Source organism: Pteropus vampyrus, unplaced genomic scaffold (genome assembly GCF_000151845.1).
Source record: "Pteropus vampyrus isolate Shadow unplaced genomic scaffold, Pvam_2.0 Scaffold1246, whole genome shotgun sequence".
Lineage (NCBI taxonomy): Eukaryota > Metazoa > Chordata > Mammalia > Chiroptera > Pteropodidae > Pteropus > Pteropus vampyrus.
Genome location: NW_011890027.1, coordinates 7,400 through 9,011, shown reverse-complemented (window position 1 = coordinate 9,011; position 1,612 = coordinate 7,400). Strand labels below are relative to the sequence as shown.

The window sequence follows — 1,612 nt, the reverse complement described above, 5'->3', positions numbered from 1 at the left end:
CGGAAAGTGTGAACGACTCTTCACCAAAAGCTATGAACGGGCGGGCCGGTGGCACGTGAGCACATGCTCACGCCTCCACGGTAGGTAAACACACCCGACCGCAGCGTCTACCACGCATCACTGTGATCAACACGATGACGCGCCAAGGGTCCGAGTGGGAGGACCGCTGGTCCCTCACGTTCCTAGTGAAAATCTCAGCACCTTCACGGAGGCTCGGCCACGTCTGAAGCCTGACACATGCGCGTGTCCTGTGAACCAGCTGTCCCGTTCTGGGTGTTTCCTGAAGGAGCAGGGAGAACGCAGGTGCACGTGTCACGGGCGGTGGGAGGAGTGTCCGTCCCAACTGTGTGTCCTAGCCCACACCCAGCGGAATCCGAGGTACAGGACTGAAAATCCAGTACACGCTGGCTTAAACTTTGTGTGCGACGAGCTGAGGGTCAGCAACTTGGGTTTTAATTTCTCGATTTTCACTTACTCCCCTCCCCCCTCACAGGAGCTGAATGACAACTGCAGCTCCTCCGCACCCCGGTAAGTGCGCGCGCTCGCCAGCGCCACTCCGCACTGCAGTCATCTGGGCATCTCAGCATAGGAGCCACAGTGCTCGCTTATTCCCATCTGTCTGTGAGCTTCTGCGACGTTGAGAGTCCAGAACCTCTTTGTGCCTCTCCTTGGGGACCCACAGCCTCTGTCTCTGTCCGCACGCTGAGCCATGGGCCCCCACCCTTGGCAAACTCAAAAATCTCCCTCCTGCCAAATGTGGGGACTTTGCTAGCCCCTGCCCTGACCTATGAGGAGCATGGTGGCACCTGCTCACTTGTTCAGACTTCCCTCCCTACTCCCGGGCCCTTCCCAGGTGACCCCTACTTTGCCACCTGCCCGGTGACCCCGCCAGGTGCAGTGCAGTCAGCAGCAGTCACTCAAAGGGTGTCCTGGGGGACGCTGGTGCCCAGCCTCTGCAGATCAAAGGCAAAGCACTGGGGTGAGCCTGTGTGATACGCAGGTCAACAGCTGCCCCGAGACCCTCCACAGATCCAGGGCCCACTGGCTGGCACATGTCCCTTCTTCCTCCTGTCCATCCTAGGAGAGAGGCGTCCTGGAAAATCACATCAAAGGGCATGCCTGACGTCGACTCTGTCAGCATTACCATACGCCCAGAGGACCCGCAACCAGCGGTAAGTGCCAAGACCTGCGCATGTCCTCGACGCAGGGCTGAGCGCTAGGGATGGGGACTCAAGGCCCGGAACGGAGCTAGGACCGTGTCAGAAGTGCCCGTGTCACTGGCTGCAGCATGTGTCGTGCTCCCAGGGATGCTGCTCAGACGGAACCAGCTGGGTGGGGACTCGCAGAAAACGCGAGAGACAGAAAAGTCTCTGCATGCGGAAGGGGCGGAGCGTGTGCGAGAGGACAGCTGGGTGTCACTGCTCCGCCGCGCGTGCGGGTTCTGCCAAGTGTACCGTCTGCCACCGGCTCCGCCTGTCTGCACCGCCACCTGATCTCGACACGATGGGCCAGCAGGCAGGGGCTGGGTCCATGTAGGGGGCACACACCTGGTCCAGTGAGGCCACCGCAGGGCCCTCAGAGCCGAGCCTGGCATCAGGATCCGTGTTACAGA

General features: G+C 60.7%; 1 protein-coding gene across 1 annotated transcript in view; it reads left to right on the top strand.

Annotated features, from left to right (window-relative positions):
* LOC111734436 overlaps positions 1–1,612 on the top strand; it is a gene marked incomplete at both ends in the record, with an annotated part of 11,820 nt that overhangs the window by 3,073 nt on the left and 7,135 nt on the right. Inside the window, 2 exons of the mRNA XM_023526596.1 lie at positions 105–528; positions 1,082–1,172. Coding sequence (XP_023382364.1) covers positions 105–528; positions 1,082–1,172 — 515 coding nt within the window. The remainder of the gene's footprint in view (positions 1–104; positions 529–1,081; positions 1,173–1,612) is intronic.